The sequence below is a fragment of the Garra rufa genome, chromosome 19 (genome assembly GCF_049309525.1).
Source record: "Garra rufa chromosome 19, GarRuf1.0, whole genome shotgun sequence".
Lineage (NCBI taxonomy): Eukaryota > Metazoa > Chordata > Actinopteri > Cypriniformes > Cyprinidae > Garra > Garra rufa.
This window is the reverse complement of record NC_133379.1, coordinates 25,682,142-25,699,474: the sequence shown is the minus strand read 5'-3', so window position 1 is coordinate 25,699,474 and position 17,333 is coordinate 25,682,142. Positions and strand designations below refer to the sequence as shown.

The 17,333-nt window shown below is 37.3% G+C and overlaps 1 protein-coding gene across 1 annotated transcript in view; it reads left to right on the top strand.

Moving 5' to 3' along the window:
- Positions 1 to 2,470: 2,470 nt before the first annotated feature.
- The window catches only part of LOC141292600 (5-hydroxytryptamine receptor 4-like), a 31,504-nt gene continuing 16,641 nt past the window's right edge, over positions 2,471 to 17,333 (top strand). Inside the window, exons 1-5 of the mRNA XM_073824634.1 lie at positions 2,471 to 2,499; positions 2,588 to 2,719; positions 6,115 to 6,315; positions 8,569 to 8,722; positions 11,401 to 11,963. Of these exons, the coding sequence (XP_073680735.1) occupies positions 2,471 to 2,499; positions 2,588 to 2,719; positions 6,115 to 6,315; positions 8,569 to 8,722; positions 11,401 to 11,963 (1,079 nt within the window). The remainder of the gene's footprint in view (positions 2,500 to 2,587; positions 2,720 to 6,114; positions 6,316 to 8,568; positions 8,723 to 11,400; positions 11,964 to 17,333) is intronic.

Sequence of the window (17,333 nt, the reverse complement as noted above, 5' to 3'; positions counted from 1 at the left end):
ATCAATAAGGCTCAGATACTCCTACTTTGACATCAAATCAGAAATGTGTTTGCAAAAAAGAGTCACTTGGCTTCATTTCACGAATACTGCTAATATATATTCAAAAAATCACATATATAGTATTCCACTCAAATTTGCACATTTTAGACAGTTTATTTAGCCTGGCTAACGCCAGACCACGTTATGACTTCGTCATGATTCGTGGTCTGGGAACCACATGTTCATTTTCTCGTATTTGAGGCGTGGTTTACGAATGCCCAGAGCCGTTTATTGGGCGCTACGAATGTCTATCAAATGCGCCTGTGCGTAGCTCATAGCCAATCGTTTCAATCATACCGGATGACGTATACAGAGCGATGGTTTAACGCCAAAAGTTGCTCTTTTTTCAAAATAAACTTGCGTTCTAAACTACTTAGAACACTATCTAAGGGGCCGTTCACATGTCGCGTCTTTTGCGCGCTAAAGTTCGTTATTTCAAATGTAGACGCGCGGTATGCGCGCGCATAATGGAAGCGACGCGGTTGCGATGCGCTCGCGTTTTCCATGCGCAAGCTACAGCGCGGTTTGGAAAGGAGAAAGCGACGCGCCTAGCGTTTTCCACGCGTTTTTAGGCGCGACATGTGAACGGCTGCATCGAATGATAACTTTCTGCCATGCTGGATCCATAGTTATAAACAAACTGCTTCGGTGAGTCGCATAGAAGGCGTCATCGTCTTGCTGCTCCCTCCCCGTTCTGTGATTGGTTCCCTATCTGAGGTGAAAATTTGGTCCATGGTTTCCATGCTACCTTCCAGCGTGAATAAAATCGCGCTCCACGGAAGGCAGCATGGGGACACCCAGGCTACAGTTTATTAGGAACATTAAAGGAATAGTTCACCCCAAAATGAAAATTCTGTCATTAATTACTCACCCAAATGGTGCGTTCACACCAGACGCGACTTGCGCGGAAAAAACGCGCTATTCGCGCGTAGTTGAACGCTTGAACATTTGAGTTTACTCGCGCCATTTGCGCGGTAAAATTTGCGTCATTCGCGCGTGAAATTTTCTTCACAACAGACGCGAATTCGCGTCATGGGAGGGGCTTCTGCCACTCGTCAGCGGGAAAGTAGTTGTAAAATAGGTGAATGAGCTCAATTTGCCAGCTTTAGCTTGCTTGTAGTCTCAATATGTATGTATATGTAGGTCAAATTGAGTAAAGAGCGTTTTTTAAAACTAACCAGATTGTCCGACCTCTTCACTCACTTTCTTCCTAGCAAGATCCTTTTTATTCCTGTTTCTACAAAAGTCCAAAGATGTAACGTTATCGTACAGCTCCGAGTAACCACAGACAGCAACGGTGATTTTGTCTGCCATTGTTGTTTCGGATTTCTGCCTCTGTCACTACTAGAGCAAGCTCCTGATTGGTTAACGCGGCGCGGATTTTCGCCAAAGTTCAGATTTTTGAACTTGCGCGTTTCGCGCGGCAATCGCTTGAAACGCTCAATGCGCGCCGCTTCATTCGCGCTATTTGCTCGTTTCGCGCCGCCTCATTCGCGCGTTTCGCGCCGCAGGATGGCTATTCGCGCGTTTCGCAGCCGCAGGATGGCTATTCGCGTCTTTGCATTGACTTAACATGTAAATCACTCGCGCTTGCCGCTTCATTCGCGTCCGGTGTGAACGCACCTTTAGACCGTAAGACCTTCGTTCATCTTTGGAACACAAATTAAGATATTTTTGATGAAATCTGACCATGCATAGACAGAAACTGACACGTTCAAGGCCCAGAAAGGTAGTAAGGATATGGTTAAAATAGTCCATGTGACATCAGTGGTTTAACCGTAATGTTATCAAGCTACAAAAATACTTCTTGTGCGCAAAGTAAACTGAATAATTCAACAATTTCTTCTCTTCTGTGTCAGTGTTCGCCGTGTATTCATGGACTATTTTAACAATATCCTTACTACCTTTCTGGGCCTTGAACGTGGAAGTTGTGTTGCTGTCTGTATGCAGGGTCAGAAAGCTCTCAGATTTCATCAAAAATATCTATATTTGTGTTTTAAAGATGAACAAAAGTTCAGGTTTGGAGCAACATAAGCGTTGGTAATTAATATCAGAATTTCAATTTTTGGGTGAACTACCCCTTTAGGATTTTTTTGTAATATAACAAAACAAATCTGAAATTTAGCAAAATGTGAATCGACAGCATGCAATAGTTAGTTCTTGTGAGCCTGTAGTTTTGCTAAGAAAGGAAGATGATCAGACATTCATCATGGCTTATATTTACTTGTTATATCCCACAAGCCTGTGTTTCATTTACAAACGTGCTGATGGTTTAGTCTCAGTGCTCTCACTTTGAAGCTCATGCTGAAAGAATATGATTGAATTTGGGATGTGAGAACGCAAAACAGTTGTGTTTGTCCCTCAGGAGAGGGACTGCATTGTCTTGTGTGAACAAAACCCCATCTGACCACTTCCATACAGATGACCAGTGATGGCCACAGCATCAGACTCAGCGGACGAGTAAGAACCACCTCAGAATATCTGACTCCATAGATACGCATTTATCTTGTCTGTTTATATATAATTGGCTGTATATTTTTGTCTACAGTTCAGTGGATGAAGTTGTGTCCAAACACACTTCGAAGATAACACTGTCTATCGTCTTGGTGACCATCATTATACTGACTGCACTTGGTAATTTGCTTGTGATGGTGGCTCTCTGTAAAGACAGACAGCTAAGGTAAAGCTGCTTCGTGTCTGTATTTAAATTCAATGTGTCAGTCTACATTTTCGATGTTAAATACATACAGTCAAACCAAAATTTATTCAGACACCTTCAACATTTCTCACATTATCACAGTTTATTCACTATAGTTTAGAAAATGGTAATAAAATATGACAAGAACTCAGAGTTAAAATGTGTCAGAACAAATTCATCTTGATTATCACAAATAAATTACAGTCAAACCAAAATTTATTCAGACACATTCAACATTTCTCACATTATCACATTATTGGTTTAGAAAATGGTAATAAAATATGACAAGAACTCAAGAGTTGTGAGAACTGTGTCAGAGAACAAATTCATCTTGATAATGCCCGATAATGTTGATAGAAAGGTATGTAGCAAAGCATGGTTTGGTCAAATTGCACCCACTAGTAAAAAATATCAAAAATTATATCTGGTGTCTGAATAATTTTTGGTTTGACTGTATAAATTAAGCTTAATACGTAAGATATCTAAAAGTAAGCTATTCGTAGGTTAATGTTACAAAAATGTAACAGTTGTTCTATAGTGTTTTCAAAACAGCTCTTGTTTGTTTGAGAATCCTGACCAGTCCCACATAGCAACAGTGGCTTAACCAATGGCGTTAGTTTGGGGCGGGGACATCTGTTGTTCCAACCAATGGCAGATGGGAAAAGTGTTTGATTCGTGGACATTGGATGCAAAATTCAATTATTCATGGTGTTTGCATATAAATGTGTCTTAGTTTTGGACACAACCAACCTACAATGATACAAATCCATTCACTCCTTATTTTAATCACCAAAAAACGTAAACAGTCTCAATTATCAAGCCATTTTTTTAGCAGTATGATGTCTTAATGCTTAGGCCCCACCCACGACCGCTAACGGATTGTCCTGTATTAGAATATTTCTGCCTTTAGCAAGCTTTGTGCTGTCTGCCATTTTCTCCGCACTCTGCAGCTGCAGCGACAACGTCTCGTAAGCAATGCAGGTGTTTTCCCACTGCGCAATGTGACGTCGTAGTGACGTCTTTTCCATGTCATTTTTGGACGTCCAATTTCCGTCCATTGATGGGGTTGTTCTGTGACGCCAGGCGACGTCTTTTTTCGACGTCTACCGCACGTCTAATGTTGACGTTGGTGGGACCTCCTTATAAGGGCTACTCCAAAAGTGATTTTTTTTTTTATATAAAATAAATAAATTTATATATATATACACACTGTATATATAACCCCTCACACACAGGTCCTTCCGCACTTGCTCCGCGCAGGTCTCGAACCCGGGTCTCCGGGACGGGAGGCGGACGCCCTCTCCATGAGGCTATTGCATCTCTTGAGATCAGGAAGTGCGGTTTACCTATTCATCACTTACTAGATGGCCTCCGTTATATATAACATAAAAAAATAATAACTTGATTATAGGCTACTTTAAATAAAATAAAAACTGTTAAAGGAAAACAGGAAAATGTAAAAAAAATAAAAATAATAATAAAAAAACATATGGACTACCAAATAAATAAATAGTCATACAGATAATAAATCTTGTTTGTTTATAAATAATCTGTATTCGTATGTATAATCATGTTAATAGGTTCTATTTTGTAAAACACATTTACTGCAACTGCCATAGACGTCCAAATGACGTCCAAAAAAACCCAGATCAAATGTTGAACGTCAAAATGACGTCTAAATTGGGTCATGGATAGACGTCCAAATAGTGGACCTAGTTTGGACGTTGAATAGATGTCCAGAATTGGTCCGACCGACGGACCCAATATGGACATGATCTGCACGTCTATCCGACGTCCAATGTGTATATCACAACTGCCATAGACGTCCAAATGACGTCCAAAAAAATAAGCCAGATTAGGTCAAATGTTGAACGTCAAAGTGACGTCCAAGTTGGGTCATGGTTGGACGTCCGAATAGTGGACCTAGTTTGGACGTCGAATAGATATCCAGAATTGGTCATGGACCGACGGACCCAATATAGACATGATCTGCACGTCTATCCGACGTCCAATGTTTAGTGGGTTGTATTTGGAGTGAACATAAGAGTCTTCATTTTCTCCTGACATCAGAGCGACTGAGAACACAGCGGATTAGTTTTGTTTTTGATGATAACGCACCACCAAATACACAAAAAACTGAAGAGGGCAGTAGCTCATTATTATTTAAAGAGACATGCACCAAAATGGGTCGCTGTGAACAGGGCTGTTTTTGACTAGGTAAAAAGGGTGTTGTTTTACACGACCATTGAATGTTAACTAAAGAGTGTTGCAGATATTTCACAAAGAACCTGAAGAATCATACCAACTTGATAAAAATTTGCTTCTCAAATAAATTTATCTTGTTTTAAAGATGCTTAAATATTTTCTTTATGTATGTTTGCAACATACTTTTCATGTGAAGTTAAAATGGTTCCTATTTACTTTTCCTGTGTCCTCAGAAGCAGTCTATTGTGGTGAACTGAAAGAAATATAATTTTTGTGTTCCAATTTTTTCCATGACATGATAGCATTTTTATGACTTTACAAAAGAGAAACAAGTATAGAAAGATTAATTACATTGGTTAGAAGACAGAAAGATGTCAAATTTACCATCACTCCCTCAGCCTTTGTATTAGAAACTCTCAACTAGCAGCGTTAAAGGGTTCACCCAAAAATGAAAATTCTGTCTTTAATCACTCACCTTCATGTCGTTCCAAACCTGTAAGACCTTCGTTCATTTTCAGAACACAAATTAAGATATTTTTTGTGAAATCCAAGAGCTTTCTGACCCTGCATAGACAGCAACACAACTGACACGTTCAAGACCCAGAAAGGTAGTAAGAACATCATTAAAATAGTCCATGTGACATCAGTGGTTCAACTGTAATTTTATAAATGCTACGAGAAAACAAAAGTAACGACTTTATCAAACAATTTCTTCTCCTCCGTGTCAGTCTTTGCCACCTTGAACGTAACAGTTGTGTTGCTGTCTCTTCAGGGTCAGAAAGCTCTCAGATTCCATCAAAAATATCATAATTTGTGTTCTGAAGATGAAACGAAGGTCTTGTGGGTTTGGAACGACATGAGGGTGAATAATTAATGACAGAATTTTCATTTTTGGGTGAACTATTCTTAAACTAGTTTTCTATAACCTGATGACAGGGTAATTTAACAAAATGTATAATGTTAAAAATTTACATTGTTATTTTTCCTTTAAATAAAATATTACAATTTAAATGTATGGTGGTAATAACTGGAAATGCATCATCACAGTCTGTGAGGGTCCATAAGTATGATAAAGTGTCATATCACATAGCTTAAACATAAGTATTTACTGTATATAGACACCAAAACATTTTCTACAGTGAACTAATGTTTATTTACTGTTCTGTATATAGGAAGAAGAAGACAAACTTCTTCATCGTATCACTGGCATTTGCAGATCTTCTAGTTGCCCTTGTTGTGATGCCCCTTGCAGCCATAGAGCTGACCACAGGTCAGTGGAACTATGGAGAAACGTTCTGCTTGGTCCGTACCTCACTGGACGTGCTGCTAACCACTGCGTCTATTCTGCATCTGTGCTGCATTGCACTAGATAGGTGAGTGTGTTTGTGAAGCTAATATAGAAACAAAAAATGACTAATGTTGTTCTACACAGATAACTGTGTTGCCATGGCAATATTGAGAAAAGAGCTCTCAAATTAGAGCACGTTGTCATGCACGTAATAGTTTTGGGACAGCAGTATTGTTTGCTAGATTTGTTCATATTTTTTTTCCTTTATGTATAGATACAGTTGAAGTCAAAAGTTTACATACACATTGCAGAATCTGCTAAATGTTAATTATTTTATCAAAATAAGAGAGATCATACAAAATGCATGTTATTTGTTATTTAGTACTGACCTGAATATAGATATTTCACATAAAACATATAGTCCACAAGAGAAAGTAATAGTTGAATTTATAAAAATGACCCTGTTTAAAAGTTGTTCACAAGTCCCTTGTTTGTCCTGAACAGTTAAACTGCCCACTGTTCTTCAGAAAATTCCTTCAGGTCCCAGAAATTTCCAAAATTCTTCGGTTTTTCAGAAAGAGCCAGGGGTGTAAACTTTCGAACAGAATGAAGATGTGTACATTTTACTTATTTTGCCTACATGTTTTCTTATGATCTTCAAATTCAAAAATTTTTCACCCCTTGGACCCTTAATGCATCCTTTTTCCTTTCACTGAAGCATCAGTAAGCGTTTAAATCTTCTGCAATGGTTGCATATGAGTTCCTCAGTTGTCCTCAGTGTAAAAAGTTGGATCTCACAATCATATAGTCGTTGTTGGAAAGGGTTAAAATACACAAAAATGCTGAAGAACAGCAGGTAGTTTAACGGTTCAGGACAAACAAGAGACTCATGAACAACTATCACTAAACAAAAAACAGCTGTGGATCATTCAGGTAACAACACAGTAACTTTCGAACAGGGTAAGTTTTTGTAAATTCAACTATTTTATTTTTGTTTTCTCTTGTGGACTATATGTGAAATATCTTATTCAGGTCAGTACTAAATAAAAAATAACATGCATTTTGTATGATCCATATTATTTTGGTAAAATAATTAACATTTTGTAGATTCTGCAAGGTGTATGTAAACTTTTGGCTTCAGCTGTATATATGTTTTTTTTGTAAAGATGTATTTTAAGCTCACTAAGGCTGCATTTATTTGATCAAAAATGTAGTAAAAACAGTAATATTGTGAAATATCATTACAAATTAGACACCAATAATAATCAAGCAGCAAATCAGCACATTAGAATGATTTCTGGAGGATCATGTGACACTAAAGACTGAAATAATGGCTGCTGAAAATTAAGCTTTGCATCACAGGAATAAATTACTAAATTGAATTAACATATCAAAATAGAAAATGTCTAATAATATTTCACAATATTACTGTTTTTATTGGATTTTTCATCAAATAAATGCAGCCTTGGTTAAAAAAAAAGAAGAAGATTGATCATTCTAGACTTTTGGATTTATTTATCTATACAATTTATTTACTTTTTTTTCTCCTTTAAACGGCAGGATTTGCATGTTGGCATCCAGAGGCGCTCTAAAAGGTTTAAGCCCTGTAATCATGCGTAACCAAATTACAATGTGCTACAATGCTTTTCTGGTTGCCTGCTGTGTTATATACAAAGATGATGTCCGGCCTGTATTGTTATGTCTAATTTATATTTTGTCTGATTCCTAATTGTTACGTTTCTTTGATTGTAAAGATGTGTTTTATGTACAACGGTTCACTCACAGAGTGAACTATACATTCAAAAACGTACACACACGAAAAGAAACACATAGTTTATGTCTTGATGCTAACTCCAGGGGCTTGTCAGCGTGTCAGCTAATTATCTGTAATTTGCTGCATTACGTATGCAAATTTTCTCATGCTCACCCATTAGGAAGACCGCATCTCCCTTGGTCTGTAAAAGAGCAGCTGTGATTTATGCACCACACCTGGTCCATATGGCAGTAACATGACTCATTCTTAGTCTCTCAAAGCCATATCTCTCTTTCTCTTTCAAGCAACAAATTCTGTTTATCTATCCCACTGTGTCACCAAGTCCTTTCTCCATCCATATGATTCCCATGACTCATGATGTTTTTGCCTCTACAGTCTCTAGTGAGAGCATATTTTCTGGTTGTATGTAATTCACAGCATTAGCCTTTCTAGAAAAGATCTGCATAATCATCTAGGAATGTGAAAGTACAGTATGTAGAGACGCATTGATTACGAAAGACACTACTGTCTGACAGCATCTATGAATCGTTCTTGAGATATCTGCACTTTTTTTGTCTTGCGCAGGTACTATGCGATTTGCTGTCAGCCTCTGGTCTACAATAACAAGATGACACCTGTGAGAGTCTCACTGATGCTGGTTGGATGCTGGGTCATCCCCATTTTCATCTCATTTCTTCCCATCATGCAAAGTTGGAATACCATTGGAATCGAGAGCTTTGTAAGTGAGGAGCTGCTGGATGCTTTCTTCTGGTTATGCTGATGTTTTATATGCTTTAAGTAATTACTTTCTGCTAGATCTGTGCAGGGTGCATTAAATATTTATGTAACAATTAAAAAAAATTTAATGATGTTATTTATACTGTAGAAAGGGTCTAAATGATGTCACTCCTTGGGTGTTACCATTTTAAGGAATGTTAGATTCTTGGCAATTAAAGTAATGATTAAAAATATACATTACAAAATAAATTGAATATGAATGCAAGGGATTACCCCACTGTTCAAAAGGTTGAGGTCAGAAGTTTTAATAAGTTAAATTCAGTATTCAAAAAGGATGCATTGAATTGGTTTAAAGTGATGGCAAAATATATACATTTAAAAAAATTGCCTTTGTACTTTCTGAAAGAAATGTGACACTGAAGAATGGAGTAATGTCTACTACAGTAAAGCTTTTCAGCTTTGCCTTCATAGTAGAGTGCGGATCGGGCCGCATTTTTCTGTCCGAGCCCGGCCCGAGTCCGACAGAGCAGTAACCGAACCCGACCCGAGCCCGACAAGCATTCAGATATTTATGTCCGAGCCCGATCCCAGCCCGACACAGTTAAAATCTCTTTTTTCACTCATACTAATGACACATGCACTTTTTTTGTGTGGAAAGCCCGCTTTTATTAAGCAACTGTAAAAAAAGCGTTCGGAAATGTCAACAGATGAGAGCGTCAGTGCACACTGGGCAAAAAGTGCCGTTATAACACGGGCGCACTATCGCGCTGAGGTGACCGAGCCCGACCCGAACCCGAGCATCCTTTCTAAATATCTGTCCGAACCCGGCCCGACCCGTCGGGTTCCGTCGGGTACCGTCGGGCTCGGCTCGGATATCCATCCTCTACTTCATAGGAATAAATTACACTTATATAAAAATAGAAAAAGTTTTTTTTCCTCAGAATTGCGAGTTTATATCCCACATATATCCTGGGTTTATATCATGCAATTCTGAGAAAAAAAGTCTTTTTGACTTTCTGACTTTTTTTCCTCAGAATTACGAGTTTATATTCCACAATTCTTACTTTATGACTTGCAATTTCGAGTCTATAGCACGCAATTCTGAGAAAAAGTCAGAATTTTTAGTTTTTATCTCATAATTATGACTCGCAGAATTTCGAGTTTATATCTCATGTTTCTGATTATTCTTTTTTTTATGTTTATGTACTCAGAATTGTGAGTTTATATCCCGCAATTATGAATTTTTCCTCAGAATTGGGAGTTTATATCATTCAATTCTGAGAAAAAAATCTGAATTGCGGGTTTATATCACAAATTTTTCAGAATTGCAACTTTTTTCCTCAGAATTGTGAATTTATATCTCACATTTCGGACTTTTTTCCTCAGAATTGCTTGTTTATGTCTCACAATTCTGACTTTTTCCCTCAGAACTGCGAGTTTATATCCCACATATATCCCGGGTTTATATCATGCAATTCTGAGAAAAAAAGGTCTTTATTGCAAGTTAACATAACGCAATTCTGACTTTTTTTCACAGAATTACGAGTTTATATTCCACAATTCTTACTTTTTGACTTGCAATTTCGAGTTTATAGCACGCAATTCTGAGAAAAGTTAGAATTTTGAGTTTTTATCTTATAATTCTGACTTTTTCCTCAGAATTGCAAGTTTATATTTCACAATTCAGACTTTTTCCTCAGAATTGCTTGTTTATGTCCTCAGAATTGCAAGTTTATATCCCGCAATTATGATTTTTTCATCAGAATTGGGAGTTTATATCATGCAATTCTGACTTATTTTTTCATAATTGTGACTTTTTTCCTCAGAATTGTGAGTTTATAACTCACAAATCTGACTTTTTTCCTCAGAATTGCTTGTTTATGTCTCTTAATTCTGACTTTATTTCTCAGAATTGAGTTTATATCCCACAAGTATGATTTTCCCCAGAATTGGGAATTTATATCATGCAATTCTGACTTCTTTTTTCAAAATTGCGACTTTTTTCCTCAGAATTGTGAGTTTATATCTCATAATTCTGACTTTATTTCTCAGAATTGCTTGTTTTTGTCCTCAGAATTGTGAGTTTATATCCCGCAATTATGATTATTTCCTCCAAATTGGGAGTTCATATCATGCACTTCTGATAAAAAAGTCTGAATTGAGAGTTTATATCACACAATTCTGACTTCTTTTTTCAGAATTGCGACTATTTCCTCAGAATTGTGAGTTTATATTTCACGATTCTGACTTTTTTCCTCAGAATTGCAAGTTTATATCTCATAATACTGACATTTTTCCTCAGAATTGCAAGTTTATATCTCACAATTCTGACTTTTTCTCAGAAATGGTTATGTCCTCATAATTGTTTATGTTTCACAATTCGGACTTTTTTTTCCTCAGAACTTCAAGTTTCTATTTCGAGTTTATATCATGCAATTCTGAGGAAAAAAGTCTGAACTGTGAGTTTACCTCACACAATTCAGAGGAATACTGGATATTTAAGATTTATTTTTAGTGTTTTAATTTTTTAGACAAAATATTGTAAAATTGCAATATTGACCATTTATCAGTTATCGACCATAAAATGAAAATAATTCTGTTTTTGGTATCAGCTAAAATTTAAATATTGATGCATTCTTAATTTGTTTTCTGTGTTTTTTTTCCATATTTATTTCCCAGATCGAACAAAGAAAATTCAACTCCTCCCGTAATTCGACTTGTGTGTTCATGGTGAACCGCCCCTATGCTCTAGTGTGTTCGGCCGTGGCCTTCTACGTGCCTCTAGTGCTGATGGTTCTCGCCTATCAGCGGATATACGTCACCGCTATGGGACACGCTCGACGAATCGGCTCGCTGCACAGGGCCGGCTCGGCCCCTTCTTCGACTTACCCCAACCACGATCAACACGGCTCCAGTCGCATTAAAAACGAAACCAAGGCGGCCAAAACCCTTGCTGTCATCATGGGCTGCTTCTGTCTGTGCTGGGCGCCCTTCTTTATCACCAACGTGGTGGATCCCTTCATCAATTACAGCGTGCCCTGGCAGATGTGGACCGCTTGGCTCTGGTTGGGTTACATCAACTCGGGCTTGAATCCGTTCCTGTATGCTTTTCTGAACCGGGCTTTTCGAAGAGCCTTCCTTATGATCCTGTGCTGTGGAAGTGAGCGCTATGCCCCGCAGGGGGGCTTTAGTCCGAGCAGACGGCACTCAGAGTCTGTCAACGGAACCTCCATTTCTCTCAGGTACAGTTAGTCCCTCCTGAACACACTGAGCTTTCAGAAATGAGTTCTGGGAGAAAAGAGATGAAGGATAACCTTATATATGAAAAGTGCATGGAAGAATGTTGGTAAAGTACTCCTGATGGAGATTTCTGGTTGGACACACTGCATCATTATCATTTTTTTATTTAGTTGTTTGCTAAAGGCCATATATACACTAAAATACATATACACAAAGCATTTACACTGTTGCAACCTTTGGGGTCGGTTTTGCTCACCAAGCTTACATTTATTTGATCAAAATTGCAGTATAAAAACAGTAATATCGTGACGTTTTTTTTCTTGTCTTTGTTTCTTCATTCAAATAGAAATTAAGGTTTTTGAGGAAAACATATATTTCCATATAGTGAACTATGGGGTTGAAGGTCCAAATTGCAGTTTCAATGCAGCTTCAAAGGGATTTACACGATTCCAGCTGAGGAATAAGGGTCTTATCTAATGAAATGATTGGTCATTGTCTTAAAAAATTAAAAATGTATACTTTTTAACCACAATTGCTCATCTTGCACAAGCTTTACGATGCATGTCTGCGACTTCACACATTACGTAATCAGGTCAAAAACTCAAAATCATCCAACACCGTTGTTTTACCTTATTTGTAATGGGCGTTCAAATTTATATGCACGTTTGCATTGTAAACACTGGGTCTTTGCTTCCGCCTACATCATGCATGAGCTTTCCAACGTGACTACGTAATGTGTGAAATCAAGCTAGTGCAAGATGAGCATTTGTGGATAAAAAGTATATTATTTCCCTTTTTTTTAAGAAAATGACCGATCGTTTCTATAGAGATGACCCTTATTCCTCAGATGGGATTGTGAAGAGCCCTTTGAAGCTGGATTGAAACTTTGGGCATTTGGCTCCCATTGAAGTCCAATATATGGATAAAAATTCCTCAAAAAATGTATTTTTTTGGACTAAGAAAGAAATGAACATCTTGGATGACATGGGAGTAAATTATCAGGAAGTTTTTATTCTGGAAGTCAACCAATCCTTTCCTTTCCTTACTTTCTCCAAACGTTTGAATGATAGTATATTTATAATTATTGATTTTGATGTTGAATCTTTTTAATTAATATTTCTTAAATTAGGATATTTCTAACATCATCAAACAACGCATCAATTGCTAAACTGTATTTTTTTTTTTTACTAATATTTAATTGTCCATACTTTCTGAGAAAAGCATGTTCAGTAAACAAAAATACAATAGGAAGTTAACTAGGCTAAATTTATGAGCGGAAATTCAGTTAAATATTTCTCTGTCCCTCTCACAAAATGCATTATGTAAAATCTCAATGCAATGTGCCAATATAGCTAATCAATAATGATATTTTAATGCTTTTGCTTAAAATGCAACCCTCAGTTCAGTACATTATGTAACAAGGGGTGCCTGCTCCTTCTCTCTATTATCCTTGGCCTGAGAAATGATAAAAATGTTAGAAATGATAATGTCACAGTAATCTTAGACTATCTTAGACATTATCATAAAAATGATCTTTATAAAACCCATTTAGAAACATGCTAATACCATACAGGCTTTTACAAGACACTTAAAAATGACATAATGGGCTGGAACGTGCTCAGTAACTTTGAAAGTGAAAAGCTGCGTTTAGCCGCAAGAGCTGGTAGAATATTCAGCGACAAGTCTTTCCACGTTTCCAGTTGTTTTTCTCCTCATAGTTTCAGACTGTTTTAAGTGGGCTCTGCCATTACAAAGGCAATTACCCCCACACTGGTTTTGCATAAGTATAGATGACATCACTTTGCGGCTCTCGATCAAAACAAAAGCACATGGTTGTGACCATGCATTGTTCGTCGCTCTGAAACTTTATGATCTGCGTAAAACAACAGAGGCATTTTAAATACACCACTATTTATTTTCCCGTCTTTTATTTGTGCATTTCTATTATTTGTGTGTGTTTTCCACCCCAGGCGAATCAATTACTTCAGTGATGTTTTGACCTTTCTGATTTTTATGACTAAGGCTAGTACTCTGAATGTCTACACTCAGTGGTTTGCCGTCTAGTCCTAGCAAAATACTTGTCATTTTATGCGCCAATATAATGGGTGTATCCTTATGATTTGCTTTGTTACAATGATGTTTTGAGGAATTATTCACCATTTTATTACTGCTAAGTGGCTCTAGACAAACCGTGATGTTTGGTTTGCATGAGTAGTCTCCTTTTTTAGCTTTAGTGTGGTTCAAAGCCCTTGGCCAGTCATGTGGCCTCTTATTTGATGTCTTTTAAGTCTTACTTTGCTGTATATTATTCAGGATATGGTTTAATATTCATGATATTTTTTGACATTTTGTCATATTATTAATAATACTAATAATATTTGTAATAATTTTCCTGCATTTGATGGCAGGACTCTCTTAGCTGAGCCACTGACACACCATCTGACACACTTTACCCAACATTTTGGGAAAGATAATTAATTGTAATCATAGATAATTTAACAACATGTTTTGACTCATAATTTCAGTGGCATGCATTGTCTGTTCAAACAAATGGTATTTTCTTGAACAGGTTAACCTCATATTTCATTATGATTAAAATATTGCAAACCATAACATTCTACCCAACATAGATGACAGCCAATAATGTGTTCCCACTGCAGAAAAAATTACATCACAGGTCACATTGTTTTGTCACCATTTTTTAGTTTTCAGGGGGGTGTTTGGATATTAACAGCTGGCAATTTTTGTGGACAGGAGTACAATGGAATATCTATTTTTCTAAAGTATTTCGATAAATTAAAAACGCAGCTGTTCAAAAGTTTTGGATCAGTAAGATTTTTAATATTTTTAAAGAAGACTTTTCTGCTCGTCAAGGCTGCGTTTATTTGTATAAAAATACTGAAAAAAACAGTAATATTGTGAAATATTCTTGCAATTTAAAAAAGTGATTTTCTATTTGAATATACTTTAAAACAGAATTTATTCCTGTGATGAAAAGCTGAATTAGTACAGTCTTCAGTGTCACATTATCCTTCAGAAATCATTTCTAATATGCTTCTTTATTATCAAGTTGGGATATATATATATACACCACACACATATTGGAACCTGTGATACATTTTTCAGAATTATTTGATGAATAGAAGTTACCTTTTTTTGACCGGAAATGACACAGGCTTCTCCCAAAAGATAAAAGAGGCATCATTGTGGAAGATGTACAAGAGGCATCATTGTGGAAAAAATATTACTCATCTTTTATTTACATTTGAACAAAAAGTGGCATGTCCAAAATTATTCATACCCTTCTCAATAATTAATAGAAAAGCCTTTTTTTGGCTATTACAGCAATCAAAAGCTTCCTATAATTGCTGACCAGCTTTTTGCATGTCTCCACTGGTATTTTTGCCCATTCATCTTTAGCGATGAGCTCCAACTCTTTCAGATTGGAGAGTCTCCTTGCCATCACCCTGATCTTTATCTCCCTCCACAAATTCTCAATTGGATTTAAGTCAGGACTCTGGCTGGGCCACTGCAAAACGTTAATGTTTTTATCTGCTATCCATTTCTTCACCACTTTTGCTGTGTTTTGGGTCGCTGCCGTGCTGAAATGTCCACTGGTGCCAAAGACCAAGTTTCTCTGCAGACTGCCTGATGTTGTTGTTGAGAATTTAGATGTATTGCTCCTTTTTCATGGTGCCGTTTACTGCGATTAGGTTCCCTGGTCCACCGGCTAAAAAAACCCAAAAAACCCAAAACATCAGGTTCCCACCACCATGTTTGACAGTGGGGATGGTGTTCTTAAGGTTCAAGGCTTCTCCTTTTTTACGCCAAATGAAGGCCACATTGTTGTGGCCAAACAGTTCAATTTTTGTTCCATCTGACCATAAAACAGAAGACCAGAAGTCTTCTTTGTCCAGATTAGCATTTGCAAAGGCCAAGCAGGCGTTTGTGTGCCTTATCTGGAGAAGTGGTGTCCTCCTTGGTCTGCGTCCTTGGAACCCAGCGGTGTGCAGTGTCCGTTGGACTGTTTGCCACCAGCAGAGCCCAGATTCATCAGGATGGCTTCTTGGATTCTTTTTTACCTCTCTCACTATCCTCCTGGCCAGCACAGGTGTCACTTTTGGCTTCTGACCACGTTCTCTGAGATTTTTCACAGTGCAGAACGTCTTGTATTTTGTAATAATACTTTGCTCTGTGGCCACTGGAACTTCAAACATTTAGATATGGTCTTATAGCCCTTTCCTGACTTATAAGCAGCCACAATGCGCAGCCACAGGTCCTCAGTGAGCTCCCTTGTCTTAGCCATGACTGTCCACAAACCAACAGCAGAGAGCTTTTGTTTTTTACCAGTTGAGTTGATTAAAATAGCTTTCCCCAATGAATCAGGGTAATTAGGATGCTTTAGAACAGCTTGGACTATTTGGAATGGTATAGAACTTTGGATTTTCCCATAGACTTTGACAGTTTGCAAAGGATATTAATAATTTTGGACATGCCACTTTTTGTTTAAATGTAAATAAAAGCTGAGAAATATTTTTTCCACAATGATGCCTCTTGTACATCATCTTATTATCTTTTGGGAGAAGCCTGTGTCATTTCCGTTTTTCAAAAAGAAAACTTGCTGGTCGAATAAAAGTAACTTCAAGTCAGAATTTGCCAGGGGTATGAATAATTTCGGGCTTGACTGTATATACACACACATACACGCTCACATACACTTTGTATACACATACACATAGTTTGCTAGAATAAGGGGTGACTAAATATTATCTTTTAAGAGTAATAAATAAATGCCAGGAAAGAGGAGGTTTGTTTTGAACATAGTTATATTTAGCCACTACTGTTTGTTTAACTATAGTGTTTTTCAAAGGCTTGATTTAACCTGTTTTCCCGCAGTAGGCTGTGTCAAAAATTATCTCAGAGAATGTTTCTCAAAGGAAGTAAAATTATTATTCTCGGATTCACCCCCCTCGGAAATGTATTCCCCTCTTGATATTATTGTATCCAAATTAATAGTAAACATTCAGCTCGCCTAATTGCTTTAACATCTCAGCTTATTTCAGTGTTATATTTAAAGCAGCTTTCAAATGCTATAAATATAAGGATTTAGAATTACACTTAGTTCCTTTTGTTAGGGGCAGCTGCAGAATCTGTCCTTGTGCAATACAGAGCAAGAAGTGATTTTTTTGTCTGAAAGCTACAGCCTTGATCCCTGCATGAAGTATTTTAGTGCCACATTTTTCCCACTTTGTTCGTTATCAGACTGATGATTGGCGATGCAGAAAAGGTGTCAGAAGACACAGCTCTCTCTGCTTCTGTTTCCATAGTGACTTCTCTAATGGCCAGCATCCAGCAAACGTTCCACTGTCAAT